We start from the raw sequence: 26,783 nt of genomic DNA, 5'->3' as shown, positions 1-26,783 counted from the left end.
GAAAGATTGTTCATACTGCGGCTAACCCTTGGAATGGGGATGGATGAAAGACAGACATTCAGCAGGGCCATGCCTCCACCACCACCACCCTCCCAGGCATGGCATTCCAGACCGTCACCACCCTCTGGGTAAAAAAGTTTTTCCTCACATCCCCCTGCCTAAACCCCCTGCCCCTCACCTTGAACTTGTCCCCCATCATGACTGACCCTTCAACGAAGGGGAACAGCTGCTCCCTATCCACCCTGTCCATGCCCCTCATCATCTTGTACACCTCGATAGGCTTGGCCTCAATAGCCAAGTGGTTATGGTACTGGGTTTGTAACCCCAAGATCAAGAGTTCAAATCTCACAATGGCAAACTGTGAAACATGTAACTTCATCTGAAACAGATGGAAACAGGTTTGTACTCGAAAGAGTATCAAGAGTTCAAATCTCACAATGGCAAACTATGAAACAATGTAACTTCATCTGAAACAGGTTTACTCAAAAGAGTATCAAGAGTTCAAATCTCACAATGGCAAACTATGAAACAATCACAACACAGTGGCTGCAGTATTTACCAATTACAAGATGCACTGAAACAACTTGTACACCTCGATCAGGTCACCCCTCAGTCTTCTCTGCTCCAAAGAAAACAACCCAAGTCTATCCAACCTCTCTTCATAACTTAAATGTTTCATCCCAGGCAACATCCTGGTGACTCTCCTCTGCACTCCCCTCCAGTGCAATCACATCCTTCCTATAATATGGTGACCAGAACTGCACACAGTACTACAGCTGCAAACTCACCAAGGTTCTATACAACTCTAAACATGACCTCCCTACTTTATTTGTAACCTAGGCTGGAAAGAGCTGGCACTATACTCGGCCAGGTGAGCAAGGTCAATGAGCAGGTGCGTGACCTTTGACCCAGTGGTTTTCAGCTGAGGCAGCAGGGGCCCCGGGCGAGGGGGGTGTGCGTCACTTCCGCCGCCGGAAGCCGACGTCACTTCATCCGCCGAGAGGAGGAGGAGGAGGAGGAGAGGGGGGGGGCGCGAGCAGGTCACATCCGGCGAGGGCGATCCGCCTTTGGTCGTCGCCAGAAATGGAGGAAAAGGATGTGAGTTGACTTGGGGGGCGGCGGCGGCGGTGGTGGTGGGAGGGGGTTGAGGAGAAGCCATTGAGAAGCGGAGGCCTCGCTAACTTCCCCAGTGAAAGCGGTTCGGCGTCGGGGCGGCGGGGGACGCTCCGCTTGGGCACCGGGAGCTCGCGGGGCGGCGGGGGAAGGGTTGCCAGGATGAACGGTCTCTCGCTCAGCGAGCTCTGCTGCCTCTTCTGCTGCCCGCCCTGCCCCAGCCGCATCGCCGCCAAGCTGGCCTTCCTGCCCCCCGAGGCCACGTACGCGGCGGTGGCCGACGAGTCGGGCAGCCGCTGGAGCCTGCGCTTCACCGAGCGGGCCGAGTGGCAGTACGGCCAGAGGGAGCTCGACTGCACCGACATCTTCCTCATCCGCACCAGCCGAGGGAACAGGATCGCCTGCATGTTCATCAGATGCTCCCCGAGCGCCAGGTAACCTTGTGACCCCTCTCCTCACCCCCTTTCTCCCCCCCCCCCCCCCCCCCCACCACCGCCTTGCGGGTACTAGTCTCTAGGGCTGAGCATAGACACTTAACGGTGGGGGCTGCCACCCTGTTTAGAGAGCTGAGCATACAAGAACAGCATCAGTGTCCAGGTACAGTGTGCGGAATAATGTGTCAAGCTGCAATTCTGGTTGTGCGATGTTGTGGGAATGTGACACATACGTTATAAATCTCAACGTACAGAAAAGCATTAATCTAATAGCAGATATAGTGCCAATGTGACCCACCAGCATCTGATAAGATGACAAACTGCATCCTGTGGATCACAGTGGTACAGTTATATTGTAGGTTTTATTTGCAAATTGATCAGCCATGGTTTGATGTAGAAAATATGTATGCCTTAAGCCCTGTCTCACAATGGCATGACTTAAGTACTTTGGAAAGGTTACAATTATTTTCACCACAATTGGCAATAGGTGTTTTTCTCACCTCTGTTGAAGGTGTTGATTCCTTGATATATTGTGGTTCCATGGGCAAGATGATCTCACCCAAGTGGACATTATTCATAGGAGTGGAATCCATTTTCCCACTCATTAGGGATTTATGGCCAATTGTAATCCCTTAGTCACCATCCTAGCTGAGGTTAGCTACCTAATTACAGACCAACAATCATGCCGGAGACTCCTGGCCTATGTGCCTTAGTTATTCACTGGCTAAATTCCATGAGTCACCACAGGGATTTTGCAGACATGATTTCGGGGAAAATTGGCCATTTAAAACTTGTTTGCTTTCCCTTTCAATAGTGCAATTAAATCAACATAAAACCATGGCAATAGGAGCTTGTGCTGATATTGGAAAGTGTTGTCGTCAGAGAACAGTTGGATGATGTAATCTTATCAGGTTGAAACTGACACTGGATTGCACTTCTGTTCAGATTGGTCAGTGGCTAGTAATCCACATTAGAGGCTCACATTCTGCAGCTGAGTTTGGTGATGTTGCTTTCTGAGGTCTGCTAAGGAATATGTTGCTGTTGCACCTTCAGTGTGGTATAGATGTCTTGATTTAATCATGTTTGAGCCCACTACAGCACTGAATCTGTTGGAGGCAGTCAGTAGCTGCAGTTGTTGCCCTTTGAGCTGTCAGGATTTGTTTTAAGTAACTTCCAGCAGAAAATTCCTTCGGGAAGCTCTATCATCCCGTGATCATAAAATGTTCCTATCATTCAGCCGCTCCAATGAAGCAATTATCGTATGGTAATTGAATCAAGCCTAAACAAATCTATTTTAAGATTCTGGTCCCCTAAGAGTCCTTAATTAAAAAAAAAATTACTGACATTTTAAGTACAGATAGGGCAACCTTTTCTGTTGATTCTAAGATGTTAAATTGGTAAGTGCAGTTGACTTAATTGGATGAACTAAGAAACTGTGTCTGTGTTCACTAGTAGCTTTGGTTAGTGTTGTTAAGTCAGTGCTCAAGTATTTACATTGCGCTTTTAATGTAGTAAAATGTCCCAATGTGCCTCACGGGAGAATTACCAAATAGAATTTGACATAAGCCACATAAGGAAATATTAGGTCAGATAACCAAAATCTTGGCCAAAGAAAAAGGTTTGAGGAGCATCTTAGAGGAAGAAGGCAAGGAAGAGAGATGGAAAGTTGTAGGGAGGGATTCCAGAGCTAAGGACCCAGAAAGGTGAAAGCATGGTCACCAGTGGTGGAGTGATTAAAATCAGGGATGCTCAGGAGACCAGAATTTACCGACAATCACGTGACTCAGGGATTGACATGCCCTGAAGTGGAACAGAAAAGCAAAATGTTGCACAAGCATTGAGGTCAGAACTAAAGCCAGGAAATACTGGAACCTTAAGTGCTTCTTGTAGATGGAAGCCCATTTAAAGAATCGACCCTTGTTGTCAGCTATACTGGGGAGAGGGTGGTGTAGTGGTAAAGTCCCTGGACTAGTAATCCAGGCTGTTGCCATGTAGATGGGGGTTCAAATCCCACCATGACAGCTGGTGGAATTTAAATTCTGTTAATGAATCTGGACTTCAGATCTAGTCTCAGTAATGATGACCATGAAACCATTATCACTTGTAAAAAAAAAAACATCTAGTTCACTAATGACCTTTAGGGAAGGAAATCTGCCATCCTTACCTGGACTGGCCTGCACGTAACTCCAGAGCCTCAGCAATGTGGTTGACTCTTAACTGCTCCCTGAAATGTTTGAGGAAGCCAGTCAGTTCAAGGGCAATTAGGATGGGCAACAAATGCTGGCCTTGCCAACGACGACCACATCCCATGAAAAAATAAAGGAATTGGAGAGCACAAGTATCTTGGGGAGGATTCTGTGGCTGGAGAAGATTTGAAAATAAGGATGAGTATTTCAAATTTGAGAAGGTACTTAACCGGGATACAGTGTAGGTCAGCGACCACAGGGTAACAGGTGAACAGGAGTTTGAGAGAGCTAGGACAGGGGCAGCAGAGTTTTGGATGACCATTAAATTTAAGGATGGAAGAATGTGGGAGGCTGGTCAGGAGTGCATTGGGATAGTCTGGCCTAGAGGTAACAGGAATGGATGAAACTTTCAGCAGCAGACAAGCTGAGGCAGGGACAGAGTTGTGCAATGTTACAAAAGTTGAAATAGGTGACAATGGTGCAGAAACGTGATTAGTGGCTCATCTAGGGCTCAGGTATGACACCAAGACTGTGAACAGGGATGTTTTCAGTAGCTATGTAACAGAGTTTGTGGTGACTGAAAGACAGCAGCTTTAATCTTCCCAATATTTAATCAGCGGAAATTTTGGCTCCTTCAGTTCATGATGGTGACAAGCAGTCTGACAATTTTGAGACAATGAAGGAGCTGAGAGAGGTAGACCTAGTTTTTGTCAGTGCACATGTGAAACGGACTCTTCTCAAATGATGTTGCCAAGGAGTAGCATGTAGATGAGAACTAGTGAGTCAAGGATTGATCCTTAGGGGACACCAGGAGTAATGTTGCAGTGGGAAGGGAAGCTATTGTAGGTAATTTTCTGTCCACAACTGCATAGGTAAGAAAGCAGTCCCATCCAGCTGGAAGACAATGGAGAGATTTTGGAGGAGGTTTGTATGATCAACCATGTTTAAGGACAAGGCGGGTAGTTTACTTTGGCTAGCGTGACATTGAATGTGATTTGTCATTTTGGTGAAAGTGATTTTAAATACCAATACAGGATTGGAGATCTAAATTGAGGGATTCAAACCTGGAGTTCTGGGAAAGCTAGGCATGATTTTGAGAAACAAGTGTTCATGGACTTTAGGGGGGGAAAGGTGGTTGGATATTGGTTGGTAGTTTGCAAGGACAGAAGAGTCTAGGGATTTTTTGTGGATTGTGGTGATGACAGATTTTAAGGAGGGGGCAGAGTACCTGAGGAGAGAGAGCCATTGTCCATATCGACTTACATGGGAGCCAGGAGGGGAAGTCGGGTGTTTAGTAGTTTAATGGGAATAGGGTTGAGGGAGCAGGAGGTGGGGCTCATGGATAAGACAAGCTTGGAGAGGGCATGAGCAGAGATGGGAAAGAAACTAGAGAAGGATTCAGGGCTGAGGCAGAGCAGAGACTTACAACAACAGAGAGAAACAGCAGGGCAGCTGACTAGATGGCCTCTCTTAGTTAGAAAGAAATCCATGAGTTCCTCACACTGTTCAGAGCTGAGGCTGGAGGAGACGGTGGCGAGGATTTAAGAAGGTGGTTTACTGTTGAGAAAAGAAGTCAGGGTTACCTTTGCTTTCCAGATGATCCAAGAATGCTGAGCAGTTTTGGCAGACAAAAACAGGGCCTGACGTGGCCAGACCTGGTGATGAATAGCTAAGCCAGCTGTCTGCCATATCCATTCACATCTGCATCCCTTGGTTTTCAGGGAGTGGAGATCAAGGCTGCACTGGGGAATGGGCCGGGTGAGAGTGAGCAATGGTTTTAATGGGGGCTAGGGTATCAGTGGTCGAGGTGAAGGTGAGGTTGAACTGATTGCCCTCCGTTCACCATGACATTTCTTCAGCTACCAAAGGCTAGACAGTTGGGATTACAATTGCAATTATAATTTAATTGGAAGAGACTTTCTCCGAGAATGGACACAGAAGGGATTAGTGTTGGGAGGGAGATGTGGGTGGAGAGCAGTCAATCAAATTAACAGAGAAGACCTGTTTGATGATTGAAATGATAGAAATTGATAGGCCATGTGAGATGGCAAGGTCAGGGGTGCAGTGCAGCTATGAATGCAGTGGTAAGTATACATAGAGGAGAAGTTAAGGGAGGATAAGAGGGAAGTGAACCCTGAGGAGTGCGAGCATAACGAATTGAAGTGGAGATTGAAATCACTGAGAATAAGAAGCTGCTAACTCTGTGGAGAGGCCAAGGGAGGCTAGCAGTGAGATACCTTGGTAAGAAAATGTTTATAGGGTGGGCAGTAGAGGACAAGTGTTATAATTGGAAGATGAGGGGGTAGAATAAGGTGTGATGTTGAAAGTAGGAGGGCCAGACCAGGTGATTTGGTGCCACACTACCACAATGGCCTGGATGGGGCTAGTGGTGGAAGGGATAGGTGAGGAACTTCATTTTGGGGAAAGGTGTGTTCACCCCTCAGCCAGGTTTCAGACATAGTCATTTTGATGCAGTTATCTGCAATAAGCTAATGGATGTTGCACTCAAATGAGTGGATATTCTGGAGAGAAATGCAAAGTGGGGCTGCGATAGGAGATCTGCTGGAAGAATCCAGAGTCAGTACTGCAAGAAAATTGGCAAAATTAGCCATTGGGAGGTGAGCTGAATGGAAAGGTCGGTGAGAATAAGGTGGGCAGTTTGGGTTGCTGCTTGTAAAGAGGCAGTGACAAGCCCTTTGATGTGCCTTTCAGAGGATACCAAGAGAGGGTTATCTAAGAGGGATTCAAGCTTGGGATGGAAGCAAGAGAATAGAAAGGTTGAGGTGAGTGCTGTAAGTTTGGATTAGTAATCTGGGGGCAGAGTAGCTGAGAAGGGAGAAATGAAAGGAGGCATGTTGGCAAGAGAGAGGTCTAGGAGGAGAAAAGTAAACCTAGGGTAGAAAATGGAGTAACGGGCTCAGCGTGGCAGCCAAAATACGCACGCGAATGGATGCAGGGAAATAGTAATGCAATTTCAGCTATATATGTTGATTCAGGTCTCAAACTGTCAGAATCAGGAAATACCTTGGTCTGATCTCTTCGACAGTGTTCACCACTACTTGTAATGCATTTATTTAAGTCATTATATCTCAAAAGCGCTTTACGAATGTATGACTGTAGAAGTACAATGATTCCAGCAACATCCCACAGACAGCAATAAAAAATAGATGACCAGTTTAGCTGTTTTCTTGGTAGCAGTTGTTGAGGGATCAATGTTGGCTAGGATGCAGAAAGAACTCCTTGGGAGAGTTATCAATATTGAACGACTAGAGGAAACAACATAAATCGCACATGGTAAACTATTGTATTTTTTGGTTGTCTTAACCAGAGGTTGACTTTGAAAACTATTGGAATGTCATGAATAAGATTCCTGCATTCACTTCCAGAGGATGAAGGAATATTTTACGTACTCATATTCAATTTGTGTTTTACACCTTGTCATTTTTTGGTCTGGGTGACCTGTGTCCAACTTGAAATCAAGTTGTTGGTTCTCTGCTGCTTGTACTGGAAGCTCTGATTGAAATCTTACTTCTGACCTTTTTAATCTGATACTCGGATCATATTGGAGCTCATGACAGTTGCTGAGAAGATTCTGCAGAGGAAAAACATAAATGGATGTATGAAAGCCTGTATAAATATGCCAGGATGCTTCACTGCCAGTTTAGAGATACCAACAATTTTTTGGGCAAGTCTGGCCCAATCCAGCAGATGAAATAGCTGCTAGTTTGGTCACAAAGCTGTGCAGTTGAGAATATTTAAATTACTTAATCAATGTGATTATAGCATCATTAATATTTATCTTTTATATATATCCCTGCTCAATTCTTAAAAAGTAGAAGTTCACTCAATTCAGTTATGAAGTATTTTTAAATATGCTGCTTGTGTGAAGAAAATGACTCATTCCACCTGTACTAGCTGCCCTTCTCTAAGTGATTAATATTTGTAGATGAACTTTTGTGATATGTTGGCTGGACATTCATTATGGGGAGGTATCGCAGTTAAGTTCAATCCTGACACCCCTTCCCCAATAGTGGTGTAACTTTACAGTGGGCATGCTCAACGGGATCTGGACAATTTCCAATTCAAAGCATTTGCTTCCTAACTCGGGCATTAAATATTTTATATTTTTCCAGTTTCGATGTTTTAACGCAGCCAGCCCACAGACGTTCTTTACCTGCAAGTGTGTTCTAGAAGCCTGGTCGCCTTACTGTGAAATATCTATTTTAAATATTTTTCTGATAGATCAGTATGGTTACATTATGCACAATCAACATTCCAACATTAATTTTATGCTAAAGGGTACTTGTTTATTTTAATTGACCTACTGATTAATGGTAGCCAAAAATAAAGAAATTGATAATGAGCTGGTTTGAGGAGACTGGCTTGATATAACCATGGGTTTGTTTTATCCTTAAATATTTAAGCACACTTTGTGGTTCATTTATTTTTCTGCTTCCATTTCTAATGGTCTTTGTGCATCACTGGGGTTTAGTACTGTCTAATTTGTGAAAAAGCATGTTTTGCTGTTTAAAAAAATAATCTTGGAACAGAACAGGAAATTGAAAGAATCGAATCTCCATGTTTAAATAGGGATACATTTGCATTATAAGTAGTTTAGACAGGGTTCACTAGGTTGATTACTGGGTTGAAGGGGTTGTCTTATGAGGAAAAGTTGAGCAGATTGGACCTATACGCATTGGAATTTAGAAGACTGAGACGTGATCTTATTAAAACATAAAAGATTCTGAGGGGTCTTGACAGGGTAGAGGCTGAGAGGATGTTTCCCCTCAGGGAATCTAGAACTAGGTGGCACAGTTTCAAAATAAGGAGTCTCCCATTCAGTCTGAAATGAAGAGGAATTCCCTCTTACGGAGGGTTGTTAACCTTTGAAATTCTCTACCCTAGAGCGCAGTGCAGGCTGGGTCGTTGAATATATTCAAGGCTGAGTTAGGTTTTTTGATTGACAGGGAGTTGAGGGTTACGGGAGAGGAGGCAGGAAAGTGGAGTTGAAGCCACAATCAGATCACCCATAATCTTACTTGAATGGCACAGAGTGGGCTCGAGGGGGTCAAATGGCTGACTCCTGTTCCAATTTCTTATGTTACATTGTTGCACAGTGACTCCTGCTGGAAAGTGGAGGTTAGGATAGGAGTGGTCTTGGCTGTGCTGCACTCTTTTGCCAACATTCATTGCCTTGGCTGTCACTTGAAGGTTGAATACTTGAGTGAAATCCCAGAGGGCAGTGTCTGTATCGCAACAGAAGTCATCCCTGGTCGTGATGATGTCTGATGTCTTGACTCTTTCACTTTCATGTGCTACCCTTTTTAATTGGATTTGAAGATTTTCTATTTTTTTATAAAGCTTTTTCAGATGTTTTAGTTTAATGCAACACATGGAATTCAAGTAACACAAAGTAAGTTGGTCTTAATACAAAACAATTTAAGGATATGTAATCTTGATTGTGGGGGAACAGAGAATACATGGAGTACTTGTAAATGATATTCTCTGGATGATATATATTAGGGTCAATTCTTGTGGCACAGTGTGTTATTTCGACAAGAGTTCTGTCATCATGCTGCATTGCTTTCCAGAAATTAGGAGGAGAGAACTTGCTCGTATTATGGATTTAGTAAAGCTGGTTTAAGGCCTTGTGGAATTTTGTGGGTAGGTGTGGAACAGGGAGGGTGGGATCCCGTTCTGTAGCTGTGCTGACATTCATCTGTGGTATGGCTCACCAGCTGATTGGGGTCACAAGCTTAGAGGGATACCTGTCACCATTTCCACAGTTCTCTGAAGCAGCCCACTAAGGTGAGGTGAGAGTGACTGCTCTTGACATCAAGGCAGCATTTGACCGAGTGTGGCTTCAAGAGCCTCGGCAAAACTGGAGTCAATAGGAATCAGGGAAAACTCTCCACTGGTTGGAATCATACCTAGCACAAAGGAAGATGCCTGTGGTTGTTGGAAGTCAATCATCTCAGTTCCAGGACATCACTGCAGGAGTTCCTCAGGGTAGTGTCCTAGACCCAACCATCTTCAGCTGCTCTCTCAAAGACCTTCCTTCCATTACAAGATGAGAAGTAGAGATGTTCACTGATGATTGCATAATGTTCAGCACCATTCTTGACTTCTCAAATACTGAAGACATCCATGTCCAAATGCAGCAAGACCTGGACAATAGCCAGTCTTAGTATGACAAGTGGCAAGTAACATTTGTGCCACACAAGTGCCAGGCAATGACCACCTCCAACAAGACGGAATCTAAGCAGCACCCCATGACATTCAATGGCACTACCATCGCTGAATCCCCCACTAGCAACATCCTGGGGGTTACCATTGACCAGAAACTGAACTGGACTAACCACATAAATACTGTGGGTACAAGAGCAGGCTAGAGGCTAGGAATCTTGCAGCGAGTAACTCACACCTGACTCCTCAAAGCCTGTCCACCATGTACAAGGCACAAGCCAGGAGTGTGTTGGAATACTCCCCACTTGCCTGGAAGAATGCAGCTACAACAACACTCATGAAACTTGACACCATCCAGGACAAAGCAGCCTGCTTGATTGGCAACCCTTCCACAAACATTCACTCCCTCCACCAACGGTGTGTGCCATCTACGAGATGCACTGTTGAACTCAACGAGGTTCCTTGGGCAGCACCTTCCAAACCCATGACCACTACCATCTCGAAGAACAAGGGCAGAAGATACATGGGAACACCACCATGTGGAAGTTCCCCTCCAAACCCCTCACCATCCTGACTTGGAAATATATCGCTGTTCTTTCACTATCTCTGGCTCAAAATCCTGCAACACCCACCCTAAAAGCATTGAGTGTACCTACACCACACGGACTGCAGTTCACCACCACCTCTTCAAGGGCAATTGGGGATAGGAAATAAATGCTGGCCTAGCCAGCGATGCCTACATCCCAAAAATGAATTAAAAAATAACTATTATGGGTAAAAGAATTCCTACGACCATAAGTAGGAATAGTTTGCTCACTGAGAGTAAATACTGGCACATCCTGGCTGGGCTGGATGGCCTGTCATCACGTTGTACCTTGTAAGAATTTGTGTACTTTCAGAAACCCTGTTTGTTGGAAATGTTCCACCCTCTCCATTGCAGCCTTGCATGACAATGCTAAATGTTTTGCTTGGGTATCTGGCCCAGATGTGCATTCCAGCTCTCTTGTATCAGTAAATTCTCCTGTTGTAGCATATCAGCTCAGTAATTTACGTTTGTGTTTTGAATTTATCAGTTGGAATTGCTGAAACTATTATTCCCTCCTTGGGGTATGTTCTGAGACCCATAATTAATGTATGTTGCTTTCATTATAAGGCTTAGACAGATTTTACATGAGGAATGTAATGTGTTGATCTTTTTATTCATCTCTTTTTGGAGTTTTGCATTCTTCCTTAAACTGTTGATCTTTCTTTGCCAGTGCCTGACAAGTCCAGGAATCACTGTTTCCTATCTGAGCAAAGTCCTGTGAATAAACACCTGTCTACTTCTTGAGTGATAATGGTTGTGTTCTGAAATGCTGAATGCATGCAATATTACCTCAGTACCTCTTGGATCAAAAGGTTCTAAAAATAACTATACATGTTGCTAAGACATCTCCTTGAGTCTCAGTAGCAGATCCCAGAGCAGGTGACTACTTGAATGATCAGTTTTAATTTCTTACTTCCAGTAGCTACAATGACAAATATGTAGCACCATTTCCTGAGATTAATCTGAAGATTGTCTTAACTCTTCAGTTTTACTGTATCTGCTGTGTCCTTTTTTATGAACAGAGCAGTGCTGATCAGTTTGTCTAATTCAAGTTGTTTTCAGCATGATCCACTTAATATGTTAACCTCTATGCTCAACCCTGTTGGCATTTAGAGATTTAACTAGTGCTTGCTCCCAGACATCAGGGAACTGTTACCATGGTAACAGCATGGTCTGTTTCAGGTTTCTGAGAGAGCAAGTCCACCCCCTCAATTTTTCCCTCTCCCAACTTGATGACTCAGCCCTTTAATTAACAGCGCCACCCCCATAACTTGTACCCACACGGTGCCCAGTGCAGTTCTCCAAGCAGTGCAAATAAATGCACAAGGCAAATGCAGCTCCATGATTAATGAGTGCTAACATCAAATTAAACTGTCTTGCCACTTAAAGGAGTGAGTCATTACATGGTGGTGAGGTGTGTGTAATGGAATTGCTAGAATGTCACAAAATCCTGAAAAGCCCATAATGGCACTGGAGCAAGTATGATCTAGATGCAGAACTTTAAAACTCTTACTAGCCATATTCTTACTGGCCACATGTAACAATGAAAATAATATTTTACTTTCGCTCCCAATTTTTGTCCCTGTTCTTCTGGAAAATTGCCTCGTGGAATAGGAGTCCTTGGGTGTTGGCAGCTCTCTAATACCTCATCTGGCTAATCATTCCTATGTCCCTGCACAGTTTGTGCCGGCAGGCTGATGGAGTATGGAGTTCCTTGCAGCTGATCCAGTTCTGTTCTTTGTTTAATGACCACATGTATATGTCTTCCAGTCAGGGTAGCACTTGGGTAGTGATCAGGAGTGGATTTCCCTGTTGTTTTTCCCCCTTATCCTAGTCCATGACAAGTTTATTGACAGCACACCTACTGCTGCCCCAACTGAGACCAGCAAACTCGACATGGATCAAACCTAGGGCTATGGTGATAATGGCTCGATGCCACGCCATATGGTGTATTAATCCATTAGGCCACCAGGGGTGCCACTGTTTTGTGGTAGAATACTCTGGGACGATTGCTTTGCAACCTGCAATGCATCCATTGCTGCATCTTCCCCACAAGCCCAGTTCCAATGGATAAACAGCACCAGTTGTTCCAAGTGCTGAACCTACCAGTAAATTGGCCTGCTGACAACACCAGTGGCCCCTTAAATACTTTTATTGTAGATTCACTTTATAAGGGGAGATAGTGGTGTAGTACTAATGTCACAAGACTAGTAATCCAGCAGCCCAGGCTAATACACTGGGGGCACAGGCTCAAATCCCACCAGCTGGTGGAATTTAAATTCAAGTGCTAAAATCTGGAATTGAAAGCTCATCTCAGTAATGAGGACCATGAAACTATCTTATTGTCTTTAAAAACCCACCTGTTTCACTAATGTCCTTTAGGGAAGGAAATCTGCCACCTCGACCCAAAGCAGTGCGGTTGACTCTTAATTGCCCTCTGAAATGGCCTAGTAAGCCACTCAGTTCAAGGGCAGTTAGGGATGGGCAACAAATGTTGACCTTGCCAGCGATGCCTGCATCCCATGGAAGAACAAATCTGAAAAAAATTATATTTAAAAACCTCTTTAAAAACAAAATAGTATTCTTTTTACATTTACACTAACAGGTTTGACTTTAGATAAAGTTTTCTTTACAGTGTATGACCTGATCTTTTGTGGTAGATTGTAAAACATTTGATATTTATTATCCTGTCCACACTGATCATTTTCCCAGGTGATGTTGGATACTCACTGGTGCTAGCTATGCAAAGTGGTTCCATTGCAAAATAGAGAATGGATGTCCAAAACCTGGTCAGCAGATGTGGTGAATATTCCACAGCTCACGTGTGCAAGGCTGTATATCCCATACACGCTAACTAGATGTATACAGGGTTGAAGATCCCATGCACACTCGGCATGATTGCATATTTCATATATGCACTGTGCGTGTACAAGACTACAGGCATTGGTTTGGCTGAAATTAGCAATAGATAACAGAACAGCAACATGGATTTAAAATCTTTTCTAGCGCTACGATACTTTAATAAGTGTGAAGTGATTTTCATTTTCTTATTGAGCTGTAGCTTGCCATTGCTGGGAAGTGGAATACCTTTCTGCTTTCTGGTCCACTTGAATTGTAAAACAGAGTTGTACGATTATAACATTCATTGATCCAAACTTGCTTTATGTCATTGGGATAATGAGTTGTATATCACCACGGTTAATTACTGGTGGGTTAGATCTTTTGGTGGGAATAATTTGATGTTAAAGAATTACTAATTGTGCATGAAGTGTCTTCAATAAACTAAATAAGTCTGAGGTTCAGCATAATACATTGGTTATAGCATAACAATTCTGCAAGGGGCATCTTTCATTTACAAAATGGAGGAACACTTGCTATTGCACCATTGTAAATGTTTCTAGCCCTTAGTTTCTCTAACTGTTTAGCAATTTCATTTGGTCTATACCCTAGTAACTCTTTTGAGTACAAACACGTTTCCATCTGAAGTTACATTGTTTCATAGTTTGCCATTGTGAGATTTGAACTCTTGATCTTGGGGTTACAAACCCAGTACCATAACCACTTGGCTATTTAGGTCAAGCCTTCTATACCCTAGTAGTTCACCAACAAATGAAATAAGACTAAGTGGCTTTTACTGTGCTGCAGTAAAGGGTGCTCTCCATTCGTTAGGCTTTTTGGTGGAACCTGTTTGAACCAAATGGATACTCATTTAGCTGCTTTTCGCTTAGCTCACAACTTGATTCCTGCCTGCCTATACAATCTATTTGAATCACAAAAATACGCTATCAGCGCGCACATACCTGACTGGCCTTGCAGATTTATGCTGATGCTCTCAATGCACACATACCTGACTGGCCTTGCAGATTTATGCTGATGCTCTCAATGCCAAACACCTATTCAAGCCAAACTATTTCTTTTGCATTCTCTCAGCAATCTCACATTGTCAGCATCTAACACAGTCAGCCTGTTCCAGCTTCAAATTATTATTTGTTTTTATTGGCTGGGTGTGTTAAATTTGAATGATCAATAATGAGAAGTGCTTTTAATAACCAGATATACATTTCCAGTGATGAAAATGCTCTAAAAGTCTACAGTCACTGGTCAATGAATTTGCAAGCCTAGTGGGGTAATTAAAGTTTACGTTTTCAGTGAATTCTCAGGTCAAGTTAACTCAATTGAGTATTTTGAATTTAAGATATTTTAATACTGAGTTTGTCACTGGATGAATTGGATGTAGAGGCTTTGTTTGGTTGCTTCAGTTAGTAAGAGTGTTATGATTTGGAGTTCCTGTTGGCAAACTCATTTCCTCAGTCTTTGAGCAGTTGCAACTGAGTTGTCAGAGGGGGATACGCTGTTAAAAGTATTTCAGACTATTGAATCTCCTGCTTAATCATGGAACCGGAAGAGGAGAAGTCACTGTCTACCTGAAATGTTCATCATTCCTTCCTAAGGATCAGATGGCACTGTAAAGGAGATTAATAGGAGTGGAAGATAATGAAATGGATTATGCAGTTAAAAAAATTAAATCTAAATTGGTAAAATATTTGATTCATATAAAGCTTTTATTTTTTAGTGCCAGTTTCCACATAAAATGTTATGACTGCAGAATAATTTTTACTGCAGCACTAGTTCTGAGTAGTAAAGCCAGCCGTGTGCAGTTTAAAGCATTCTTTTGCAGAGTACTGTACTCACAGAATAAAGCTTACCGTGCAGATTCTGTGTTCTTTTTAGATTGACAAAACAAGGCCTTTGGGAATATCTGGAATAGCAGGGAATGTACATGTCAGCAGGCTCCCTGTTTGAAACACTCCAAAGTGATGAACTGTGAGTGTTTTGTGTTCTTAGTACTGTAGTGTTATTTTTATAGTTTCAGACCTCTACATTATAACATGTGTGAAGATCGCACATTTTGAAATGCTTTACCAGTGAAAATTGATGATGTACTCACTCTTCTGACGTGATGTACTGTATGTTTACAGGATAAAGCTTTGTTCAAAGATGGAGGGAGACAGAAAGCAGGAAACTACAGGCCAGTTAGCCTAACACCTGTCATGGGGAAAATGTTAGAAATTATTTTAAAGAGCAGGGCACCTAGAAAAATTCAAGGCAATCAGGCAGAGTCAACATGGTTTTGTGAAAGGGAAATCATATTTAACCAATTTATTAGCGTTCTTTGAAGGAGTCTCGTGCTGTGGATAAAGGGGAACCGGTGGGATGTACTGTACTTAGATTCCCAGAAGGCATTTGGTTAAGTGCCACATCAAAAGTTATTGCAGAAAATAAAAGCTCATGGAAGGGGGTAACATTGGCTTGGATTGAAGATTGGCTAGCTAACAGGAAGCAGAAAGTTAGCATAAATGGGTGTTTTACAGGTTGGCAGGATGTGACGAGTGTTGTGCCACAGGGATCAGTGCTGGAGCCTCAACTTTTTTACAATTTATTTAAATGATTTGGATGAAGGGACCAAAGGAATAGTTGCCAAATTTGCTGATGATACAAAGCTAGGTAGGAAAGTAAAATGTGAAGAGGATTTAAGGGGGTTATAAAGGAACATGGGTTAAGTGAGTGGGCAAAGATCTGGCAAATGGAATATAATGTGGGCAAATGTGAAATTGTCCATTTAGGCAGGAAGAATAAAAAAGAACATATTATCTAAATGGTGAGATATTGCAGAGCTCTGCGATTCCGAGGGATCTGGGTGTTCTGGTGCATGAATAACAAAAGGCTACTATGCAGGTACAGCAAGTAATTAGGAAAGCTAATAGAATGTTATCATTTATTGTGAGAGGAATTAATTGCAAAATTAGGGCGGTTATGCTTCAGTTGTACAGGGCACTGGTAAGACCACATCTGGAATATTGTGCACAGTACTGTTCTCCTTATTTAAAGAAAGATGTAACTGCATTAGAAGCAGTTCATAGAAGACCTACTAAACTAACTCCAGGATTGGGTAGCTTGTTCTATGAGGAAAGGTTGGACAGGTTAGGCTTGTATCCACTGGAGTCAAAAATAAGGGATGACTTGATTTAAACTTTTTTAAGATCCTGAGGGGTCTGAATGTGGAGAGGATGTTTCCTCTTGTGGAAGAATCTAGAACTAGGGGGTCACTGTTTATAAGTAAAGGGCTGCTCATTTAAGAAGATGAGAAGAAATTTTTTCTGATGTCTGAGAGTCTTTGAAATTCTGTCCCTCCAAAAAGAAGCAGAGTCTTTGAATATTTTTAAGGCAGAGCTGGATGGATACTTGATTAACAAGGGGGTGAAACGTTATCAGGGATATGCAGGAATGTGGGGTTAAGGTTACACTCCGATCAGCAGTGATCTTATTGAATGGCAGGGAAGACTTGAGGGGCTGACTGGCCTACTCCTCCTAATTCGTATGTTCGTAAAGCTTAGCATACAGATCCTCTTCATTTAAGACCCTCCTTTAAAACTGCCCTTTTGAGCAAATCTATAATTGTCCCAGCTAATATCTCTTCCTTTGATTGGAATCCATATATTTGATTGCATCTCTGAGAACTGACTTGGGATATTTTTCTGGGGTAAGTTTGTATATAAATTTTTGTGCTTTCTTATCTATCTTTCCCCCTCTTTTTCTCTCCCAATCTCTTTATCTCTGAAGCACTGTTACAAAGGGATTACTCATACACAGATGGAATTTTAATAGTTTGTACTGAAAAGCAACTTTTTAAATAGAGGTGTGCTCGCACATTTCATCTGAAAATCTAAAATGCCAGGCAGTTTGGAATATTGTAAAACAAGGTACAGCTGTCATGTGTGTGTATGTGTTGTATCTGTAACTTTTGTGAGGAATAGTAAATAATAGTTTGCAGTGAAACACAGTCACGCTCCTAAAACTTCAGGTTGTGAGAATATATGTGAGGATATTGTTGATGTATCAGATTTTACGATAGAACTTTTAAGTGCTCCCTTTTAAAGTTGTTACTGTACTTCAGAATGCTCTGGTACATTTTTTTGCAAAGTTTCCTGAAAATCATGTAAAATGAATTTTAACAAACCTAGTTTTGTATCCTTTCATGAATTCAAATCGATAAGTAGATCTGATGGATGTTGTTTCCTTTGTCCTGACTAAGCGTTTGATCCTGTTTAAATGTCAGCTTGTCGAAACCTGGGGATGTTTGCCAATTCAAATTGTGGCTTCTTTCTCTTCTCATATACATCTGTCCCTCTTTGCCTGTTTTTCTTATTACTCTCTTTCTGCCTCTATCTCTCTTCTCCCCCACCCACTCAAGCAAGACAAAATGAACATAGCACTAGCTACTTACTAGTGAGTGAGATAAAAAGAAAAGATTAAACTTGTGTCTCAAATCTAAGTTATTACAAGTGCAAAGGAAAAGGAATGATTTTTCATTAAGTGGTTCCATGATTGAAAATCAGGAGGAATAATGTATTGGATGACTACTTCATTTAATTGTCATTGGTGGCCCTGGGTCACATTTGGTGGCTGAACCCCGGTAATCCAGCCCTCAAAATCCAAGTAACCCACACCTGCTTGTGGTTATACTACTTAGTTATTTGTTCTGTTTGCATATTGTGACCATGTAAGTTTGTAAAAGCCTGTCCTTGGAGTTATTGTCTCACTGGTGACTGAACCCTAAATCAGAACACTAATATCCGTTTATACCAGCAACTTGAGCTATATAAATTGAAACTTTAAACTTTACATGTATGGCTTTTAAGGGCCCATGGTATGTACCTCAATGAAGACATTCCTGCAGCATGTTATTTGATCAGTGGCTTGCAGCAATAGCCCTTTTATGACCAAGCAGTTGGTACAGCTGAGTTATTTAAAAATCCCAAAGGGAGGTTTAAAATTATAGGTTATGACAGTTGTTTAAAGTGGTATGTTTGAGATGCAACTCTCAATTCAGAATCACACCACCAGTTCTCGAGAGGTTTGATATTAAACTAGATGAAACATTTTATTAATTTACACAAGTTAAATATATACACATGGCTACAAATTACTACTATCATAACTTTTAACAAATTCCCAAACTAATCTCCATTAAGGGAACAACAATTCTTAGACTTAACCAGACACCAGGCAAAGCATTTTCACCTTACGAATTCAAAATGAGGTTCTTTTCACTTTGGTTCCTATGGAGACAGTTGAGGCTGACACCTGCTTTTGATCTCGCATTGCTGCTGCTCTACACACAAAACTGCTGACGTTATACCTAGCACAGCCCATTGAATGTAAATTCTCATTCTATCACCAGCCTCTTCTAACAATAAAACCCCTTTCATAATACCAGTGTTATTAGCAATGTAAACATATTGCTTGGTCTCTGCTTACTAGGTACCAAAGGTCATCCCATTCTTTATTGCTGTACTCAAAAAATGCAAATGCATTCTATCTCTCTTACATATCAAAACTAGTACACATCAAAGCACCCAGACTAGCTGGCTTTGATCCTATTAAGACACACCTACAAACTAAACCTATATTTTAAAAGAAATATTTTCTAAAGATATATACATTAACAGCTTCATGACATCCCCCTCCCTATCGAAAAATGAACCGTCATAATTCTAGAAGATGGCTTGATTTTAATGACCCATCTCACACTATCTCCTATACTTTTAACACTATTACATTACCAGATTCATTCAATAACAACAACATATATACACAAGCCCATGGTATCAACAGAAATCACTTCAGTTCAGTGTCCAGGTTTTTTTTGTGTCCCATTTTCCTTTAAGCTTCAAACTCTTGATAATGCATCTGCGAACAGATTTTCTCTTCTAGCAATATGTATAATACGTAGATTAAATGGTTGTAAAAATAGACTCCATCTGAAAAGTCTTGCGCTTGTGTCACAAAATTTGTACAAGGATTATGGCCTGTATAAACAATTGTTTCTGATGAATTGTTTGCAACATAAATTTCAAAATGCTGCAATGCTAGCACCAAATTCAGTCTCTTTTTCGATCATTGAATATCTTCTCTGTTGTACATTCAGCTTCTGTGAAAAGTACCCTTATCGATTTTTCAATTCCAGTGTCGTCACCTTGCAACAGTATAGCTCCAATGCCTATATCGCTTGCATCAATGGCCAACTTGAATTGCTTGGCATAATTGGGTACTGCCAAAACTGGTGTCATAGTTAATACAGTTTTCAAATTATCGAATGACTTCTGACACTCCTGTGTCCATTTGAAACTACTTGTTCTTTTTTAATAGTTCAGTCAGTGGAGCAACCACTTGACTAAAATTTGGTACAAATTTCCAGTAAAACCCACTCATGCCCAGAAACCTCAAAACTTCTTGTTTTGTTGTAGGCAGTGGGAAATCCATGATAGCCTTGACTTTCGCATCTCTCTGAGCTATCTTACCATGTCCAATGGTATGGCCTAGATACATAACTTGCTCATGCAAATTGACTTTTAGCCAAGCTCATCAACAAATTAGCTTCTTGTAGTCGAGTAAATAATTCTTACAGAAGCTGTAAATGCTCCTCCCACGTTTGACTGAAAACGATTAGATCATCAATATAAACCACAATTGCTGAGACCGACAATTACTTTGTTTGTTAGCCTTTGAAATGTCATAGGTGCATTTTTCATACCAAATGGCATAACTTTAAACTGATATAGTCCACTTGGCGTTACAAAAGCTGAAATCTCCTTTGCTCTCTCTGACAATGGTACCTGCCAATATCAGCTTTTGTCATCGCATTCACCTTTCGATAGTCCACACACAGTCTGTGTTCCATCTGATTTCGGTACCAGTAAAATAGGCGAACTCCAGTTACTGCAACTAGACTCAATGATATAATTTTGAAGCATGAAATCAATTTCTTTTTGTACTTGTGATAACTTTGCCGGGTTTAATCTATACGGTTGTTGCCTTATTGAAGATGAAATTCCTATACGTACATCATGTAAAGCTAAATGTGTCTTTTCCAACTTATATTCTAACTTATATTTCCAACAAATAAGTTTGTGTGACTGCAATATATTTTCCAAATCACTTTGACAATTGCTTGGAAGGTAACTCAATATTTCATTTAAATTTTCAAGTGCCCCCTCATTATCCAATTTGATTAGAGGAAAATCAGATTCAGAGTTCTGCACTTCTACCTCTCTCATCATCCACTGTCACTAATACCTTTTTTTTGTTCCTTTTCCCTGTCAAATTACTTTTTGAGCATATTTACATGACACACCCTCTGCTTCTATCTAGAGTATTTATTAAATAATTTACTTCATTCAATTTCTTTTCATTCCTGTAAGGCCCACTAAATCTTGCATTTAATGAATCATCTAGTACTGGTAACAAAACTAGTACTTTCTCTCCAGAAACAAAATTGCGAATTTTAGCCGCCTTATCTGCTTTCATCTTCATCACTTGCTGTGATATTTTTAAATGTTCCAAAGCCAACTCTCATGCTTTTTTCAATCTTTCCCTGCAACCCCAATTTTAATTTATCTGCCAATTTACTTTTGCTTGTTTTCTCCAACCTAATCAGTTATCTCTTCTTCTCCCAGACAAGTCTTAGCAATTGCCAAAGCTATCTTATTGTCTCACCACTTCTAAAATAGCTCCTAAATTCAAAGTTGCCTCTCTTAATCGTAACCTTAAGATTCACCAATTCTAAACCAAAAAAGGAATTAAAATATAATTTATCCTGGCAAGAGCCTCCAATTGTTATGACCGTGAAGTTGGTACAGCTGAGTTATTTAAAAATCCCAGAGGGAAATTTTAAACAACTGTCATAGCCTATAATTTTAAGTGGTATGTTTGAGATGCAACTCTAAATTCAGGAATCAGACCACCAGTCCTCGAGAGGTTTTATATTAAACTAGATGAAACACTTTATTAATTTACACAAGTTAAATATATACACATGGCTACAAATTACTACTATCATAACTTTTAACAAATTCCCAAACTAATCTCCATTAAGGCAACAACAACTTAGACTTAACAAGACACCATGCAAAGCATTTTCACCTTATGAATTCAAAATGAAGTTCTTTTCACTTTGGTTTCTATGGAGACAGTTGGAGACTTACAGCTGCTTTTGATCTCACATTGCCTCTGCTCTACAAAACTGCTGAAGCTATGCCTAGCACAGCCTATTGAATGTAAGTTCTCAATGTATCACCAGCCTCTTCTAACAATAAAACCCCTTTCATAATACCAATGTTATTAGCAATATAAACATATTGCTTGGTCTCTGCTCACTAGGTTTCAAATTTCACCCTACTTCTTGATTGCTGTATTCAAAAAATGCAGATGCTCTCTCTCTCTCTCATATATTAAAACTAGTACACATCAAATCACCCAGACTAGCTGGCTTTAATCCTATTAAGATACACCCACAAACTAAACCTCTATTTTAAAAGAAAAATATTTTCTAAAATATTATATACTTTAATAGCTTCATGACAAGCCCTGATTACTGTAATCTCCAAAGAGCCTCTTGAGTACATTAAAGTAACTCCAGAAATAAAGTTCCAATCCAAGTTACAGAGAAGGACTATTTATTTCTGTGCATTTGCAATGTGTCTTGCTTACTGGAGTAATTTAATAGCTCTGCCTGTGTAACCCCCCTAAACTAGCATGAATCATATAAATTTGGTTTGAAAAAAATACATTCAGGACTCAATAAACCTTGTACATACTAGTACAGTGAACCCTCCTGAACAAAAGCAAAATACCGTGGATGCTGGAAATCCGAAATAAAAACAGAAAATGCTGGAAATACTCAGGTCTGGCTGCTTCTGCAGAGAGAGAAAGAGTTAACATTTCAGGTCAAGGATCTTTTCTTCAGAACCCCTCCTGAACACTGTTTCTGGAGCCATTATTTATAAGAGATATGTGTTGCAGACCATGTGTTTTTCTGGTTTATTTACAGGGCTATTAGTAAGGAAACTAAACCATGTGTGTGAAATGTAATGTTGATCTATATAACTGAAGTTAGGTCTGCAATATTAATAAGGCAGTATACACCCTTCCAGGGGCAGGGAGGAATGTCACCTTGTGAAATGGTTTTGGTCCCTGCGTCTGGAGGAAAAAGATTCCTAGTAGTGAAGATAAAAGAATCTCTGTGAAGTCTGTGTGCAATTGAGGCTGCAGTTTAATTCTGGTCTATGATGGGATGAGTTCTCTGCTGAGCTTTATAGGCCCCTGCAATGCAGTTTCCACTTGACTAGCCTATACCGATCTTTTTAGAACTGGGGCGTGTCTAGCACCAGAATAGGAAATTATAGGAATTGTGCGTTTAGTAATTTTGACATTGCTGTTTTCTGAAACTGATCTGCAGATAAATCTAGCATGATGGGAACTAGGTAAGTTAATAGGTTTGTGTTTAATTCAATCATAAATGTTTGCAAGAGTAATAGGTAGGATTGTGTTTTCATTGTGAGACGACCAAGTAAATACTATTTATGGTATGTCAGGAGTGTTACCCTGGTTAAGTTTGTGAACCAATTTTACTTTGTATAGTTGATCAAGTTTCATTCTAGAAATGAAAAATCCTGAGTTACGCTACAATGATTGGAATTATAATTGATCTGAGGTCTATTTGATAATAGGCATTCAAAAATGTTGCAAACAATGTTATGGTTATTTATTCTGTTAATCTGATATGGATGCCAAATTAACATTATCAAACAACAAATTTACCAAAAAAACACTCATTCCATGATTACCTTAGCTCTTGGTGATATAAATGGTACCTTCTGCTGACTGTCAACAAGCAGTAAAAAGTTTGAACTTTACTTGTCTTTTTGCAAAACCCTTTTTCACATCAAAGCTGTTGACCTCTGGATGGAGCGATACAGCTGATGTTGGGATCAGGCATGTGACAGAGGCTGCAGTGACTTCTACCTTTTGTCATTGTGTCACATGGCTTTCTGGAAGATATGTTCAGGATATAGTTGGGTGACACATGCAGGTAGAGTTTATTCACTTCACCCATGTTTTTAATGTGCTTCAGAATAGAAGGAATGAGGTCCCCTAGTTAATCACTTAAAATATCGGCATTTTCATCAAACTGATTATGGGATAGATCAGATTTATATAAAGGTTTGACAACTGGCTCAACAGATGTGGCTGTAGAATATTGCATTCTGAAGAGTCTTAACTGACTGTTGTGTTGTGATGTTGACCATGAAAACATGGTCAGATTAAGCTCTGGAGCAAGACCTCAATGACATACTGAATGGAATGGGACCGGTATCTGCTTTTTCTTCATTCTTGAAATTCTTAAATCAAACTGCATCGAGTGCTAAGGCTGCAGCTGTGTCGGATGCAGACTTTTGGTAGGTTTATTGGAGTCCGCCCACCTGTCCTTCCATCAGGTACTGGCTCTTGTACTGGCTCCTCGATGTAAAAACATCCCAAGATGTCAAGACAAAATGAATTATTAAAACAATTTCTGAAGATTTGATACATTGTGCCATTGCATTATCAGTTTCATTAAGGTTTGTTAATGTCAATTACATTAAGGAGAAACAGGTGATGGGTATTTGAATACAAATAGGAGAAAACTGGGACACTGACTGTGGGTGAGGAGTGTTGACACTGGACCAAATCAATAAACTCTCAGCAAGGAAAGACTCTTTGTCTTAGTTTTGATTTCACCAGCCAGCTTGAATCCTGTTAAGCACATTAATAACTGTAATTCCAGTAAAAATGTCAATGTGTAGTAAATCCGATGAACACATTACTTGGTGACTTTGGAACATGATCACCCTTGAAAGAGAGACTTACATTTATGCAGTGTCTTTCAGGGCATTCAAAAGCACTAATTAAAAAGTTTTGAAGTGTAGTCATTGTTGAAAAGGTGACAGTCAATTTGCACTCAGCAAGGCCCCTCAAATAGCAATGAAATAAATGACCAGGTAACCTGTTTGTGATGTTGGTTGAGGAGTAAGTATTTACCATAACACCAGGAGAACTCCATCTGGACTCCTCTCTGTGGTACCTTTACTTCCACTTGCAAAGGCAGCCGGGGCTTTGGTTTAGTACCTTATCTGTAAGACGGCATCCCTGACAGTGCTCAATTATATTAAGGTTTGTTAATGTCAGTTACATTAAGAGAAACTCCTTAGTATTGCACAGAGATGCCAGTCTAGATTGTGCTCAATTCTCGAGTGGGATTTGATCCAACAAACTTCTGACTTAGTGACAGGAAGGTAACCACTGGGTCAAGGCTGGCACCTTGCTGAATAGTTAGGATAGTTGAAAATGAAACTACACTTAGAAACATTATTGAATCCAAATGACAGTCTTTTGTCTCTTTAGGTGAACACTCAATAATACTACTCGAGCTTTTAATTTGAGACCAAATTGGATTATAAACCTTCTGAATGGCTTCCGCTATTTAAACTTGCCTACGTCTGAAAACCTTATGCTAGCCATTTCTGTAACAGAACTGCTGAAAACTGGATGTGAAAGTCCAAATGGAAACCACAGTAGCTTGAAAATTTTCAGTTTAGTAATGGGAAATTTTGAGTTTGACAGAAGCTGATTTCATCAAATAGTATATCTCTGTATCTTGACACCTGTTGTGTTGTGTGTTAGGTATGGATGATGAGCATTATCTGGTGAGGCCTGCCTGTGCATTTGTAATATATAGTGTGGGACAATGTAATGGGAAAACTCTTGAGGTTGATGGTTAGCATGTCAGGCTTGTGCTTGCCTCATTTGGACCCCAAGAAAAATACTGAAGTCTCAGTATTGTATCTGAACAACACTTCACAAAAGGGGTGCTGGGTGGTTGGCCCGCACATGCGTTTGATAGTTGTATTATGTAGCTGGCTTGTGGTGTCCCTGAGTTTCACTATTGCAGGTATTAAAACCTGTTTAACTCTTGCATCTCATTTATGATCATGAGCATTAGTCAAAGGGACTTTACCAGGGCTCTGCCTAAATAGGGCATCTGGGTATCCTATAGGCCATCTCTGCTCTCTCTTAGTTCATGCTGAAGCAGGGGTAAGAATTAAGGCCAACTTATGCATCTAGGGTGATTTAATCTACACAACAATACTCTGTAAAGGACCATTATCAATGGAACAAGGAGAAAAAGAGAATCCACAATCAGTGGCAAAAACAATTTGGCCATCAGCTCACCTTAAGTGACTGCAAATGCTGGCACCTTCTCTTTAGTACACGTTGCTTGCTATCTTTTCCTTACCACATTTTGATGAATCACAGAGCAAAGGTATGAACATGACATCAATATGATAGCAACAGTTTGCACTTATAAAAGTGCCCTTAGGATAGCAAAATGTCCCAAAGGCGCTTCACAGGAGTGTTATTGAATAAAATTTGACACTGAGCCATATAGTGATATTCAGGCAGATGGTCAAAAACTTGGGTCAAAGAGGTAGACTTTTAGTAGTGTCTTAAAGAAGGAAAGTGAGATAGAGAGTTTTAGTGTGTGAATTCAAGAGCTTGGGACCTGGGCAGCTGAAGGCATGTCTGCCAATTGTAGAGTAATTAAAATTTGGGATGTACAAGAGGCTATATTTGGAAGAGTGCAAATATATCAGTGGGTTGTGGAGGGATTTGCTAACAAGGATGAGAATTTAAAAAGTTGTTTAACAGTGCTAAAACATGGCCACTCCTATGAATTTGAAAAGTAAATAGAGAGTAGCTGTGGGATGCACAACCTTCCTTGTCACTCTCCATTAAGCTTATGATGAAGTTCTAGCGAGATGCATTATAAGGTAGCGTTGTTTAATTTTACAAAGTATGAGCATGTGTACCATTGACATTTGCCCAGACGTTGGGTGAGGCAGCTTGCACTCTGCAAGTTACCCCTTTCCAGGATAACTTGGCTACCCTTAGAGAGGAAAATCTTCTGTTCCAAAAAGGATCATACTTTTTCTAGCAAGTCCTGCAGCAGGGCCTCTGAAGCTGCACCTGGAAGGGTATCATTTGTTACTTTGATCTTGCTGCAACAATTTCTGCCCTTCAATGGCAGCTTTAAAGCATCAAGCAACCCTTTAGAAGCTGCAGGCTGCAGATATAATAACCTCTTTGCTTCAGACATTATTAGGTGACCACAGAAGTGTTAAATGAAGGACCCTGATCTTGAGCATGTCTCTTCACAGTAGTATAGGGCCTGCAACAGTAAAGAGCAATGCTCCTGCTGCTCAATGCTGGGATTGCACTATTGGTTCTTAATATATATTTCAGATGAGAATTTAGATACAGCCATTGTGCTTTAAAATGAAGCTTTGCTCAATTGCTTTCTTAAATCAGTTTGCTTTGTTTTTTTTTTGTGTGGGGTAA

At 40.8% G+C, this 26,783-nt stretch overlaps 1 protein-coding gene across 1 annotated transcript in view; it reads left to right on the top strand.

Annotated features, from left to right (window-relative positions):
- Positions 1 to 1,171: 1,171 nt before the first annotated feature.
- The window catches only part of LOC121286976 (alpha/beta hydrolase domain-containing protein 17B-like), a 70,057-nt gene continuing 44,445 nt past the window's right edge, over positions 1,172 to 26,783 (top strand). The window contains exon 1 of the mRNA XM_041204352.1: positions 1,172 to 1,547. Coding sequence (XP_041060286.1) covers positions 1,276 to 1,547 — 272 coding nt within the window. The 5' untranslated portion in view covers positions 1,172 to 1,275. The remainder of the gene's footprint in view (positions 1,548 to 26,783) is intronic.

The sequence above is a fragment of the Carcharodon carcharias genome, chromosome 14, assembly GCF_017639515.1.
Source record: "Carcharodon carcharias isolate sCarCar2 chromosome 14, sCarCar2.pri, whole genome shotgun sequence".
NCBI classification, from domain to species: Eukaryota; Metazoa; Chordata; class Chondrichthyes; order Lamniformes; family Lamnidae; genus Carcharodon; species Carcharodon carcharias.
This window is presented reverse-complemented; position numbering and strand designations above follow the sequence as displayed.